We start from the raw sequence: 1,449 nt of genomic DNA, 5'->3' as shown, positions 1-1,449 counted from the left end.
ACTTACACTTTGCACGCCTTTCCTCAAATACTGTCATTAATTTAATCTGTATCCGCTCAATCACCTGAATTATGGGCAACTCCTGTGCTTCAAGAATCCATTGGTTAAACTCGTCAATATTTGAACAGAGGTGACCATATCGTGTTCCTTCAAAATATATCAATGCCCAATGAGAAGATGGATATTGTCGAAGCCAATTAGCTGCTTCTGAAGAAACTTCCTCAATTTCAGCTATGTTTTCTTTGAACTTAATTGTAGAAGTGGCATACGCAGCTTTCCATAGGAGTTGGATAAGCCTTGGATTCTTGAACTCTTTACCAATGCAATCACTCAAGTGCCTCATACAAACTGCATGAAAAGAGTAAGGGAATTTCCTTTTTACAGCATCCATGAGACACTTTTGTCCATTCGATAAAAATGTAAGCCGTGGTATCATCTCTGTATTCATTTCAAGTGCCTTGTGCAACTCTGACAAGAACCACATCCAGCTTTCATCATTTTCAACGTCAACAACACCAAAGGCAAGAGGAAACAATCCACCATCAGCATCAAAAGAAGTGGCTGAAAGTAATGTACCAAGGTATTTGCTTTTAAGCTGAATTCCACCAATACTAACAATTGGCAAGCATCCGTTTAGAAACCCATATATAGAAGCATAAAAGGAAACAAAGAGGCGCTGAAACCGATTATCAGCAGCTGCAGTAAACACCTCAGCAATGCTTCCGGGGTTGGTCTTTTTAATTTGTTCACAGTATGCAGGGAGGAGGCAGTATCCTTCTTCGGAAGAGCCATATATAGCTTGAAGCCCCCGTTCCTTGGCTCGCCATGCCTGCTTGTATGGTATAGTTATCCCATATTGTTTATATATGTCATGCAAAATATCTTTTGGCTTGTAGTTTATGTTATCACGCAGCCGTTCCTCTATGAAATTAACAATCCAGTCCACAGAAGCCTGATGATGCCCATTATGAGCATTTTTCCCACAGGTATGTGTTCCTTCAAGGCTTCTTATAGTGAAAGTTGGGGCATTAGGAAGCTTCACGGCTCGTATATGCCATGGACAACCTTCTGCTGCACATTTTGCAATATACCGGATCAGATCGCTTTTAACAATGCGAAGCTCAAAGTGTTGTGCAATTGCAGCTTCTTTAATTGCACTGCGGAATGCCTTTACATCAGGAAACTCCTGACCGACAACGAAACAATGATTCTCCATGCCAGGGAAATGATAATCCACAATTGGTATGTTTTTTACGCAACCATCTACAACTTAGCTTACTGATTTAAGCTGCTACATAATAGGATTCTCCAAAATACGTGTAGCTCAACCCCCAAGGAGTTCTGAACTTCCTCATCAACAGCAATTGACAGTAAAAACTCTTATCACTGAATTAACACAAATATAAACATCTATCAATCTATGCACAGATCCATCAAACAGAACAGGTA

General features: G+C 40.2%; 1 protein-coding gene across 1 annotated transcript; it reads right to left on the bottom strand.

Annotated features, from left to right (window-relative positions):
* Positions 1 to 6: 6 nt before the first annotated feature.
* Positions 7 to 1,216, bottom strand: LOC111384034 (the record flags this gene model as incomplete). The annotated part of the gene is made up of 1 exon (XM_023008246.1): positions 7 to 1,216. A coding segment is annotated over exon 1 (1,210 nt), but the record flags the coding sequence as incomplete, so codon positions are not given.
* Positions 1,217 to 1,449: the final 233 nt, after the last annotated feature.

This window comes from Olea europaea, unplaced genomic scaffold, assembly GCF_002742605.1.
Source record: "Olea europaea var. sylvestris unplaced genomic scaffold, O_europaea_v1 scaffold28187, whole genome shotgun sequence".
Lineage (NCBI taxonomy): Eukaryota > Viridiplantae > Streptophyta > Magnoliopsida > Lamiales > Oleaceae > Olea > Olea europaea.
This window is presented reverse-complemented; position numbering and strand designations above follow the sequence as displayed.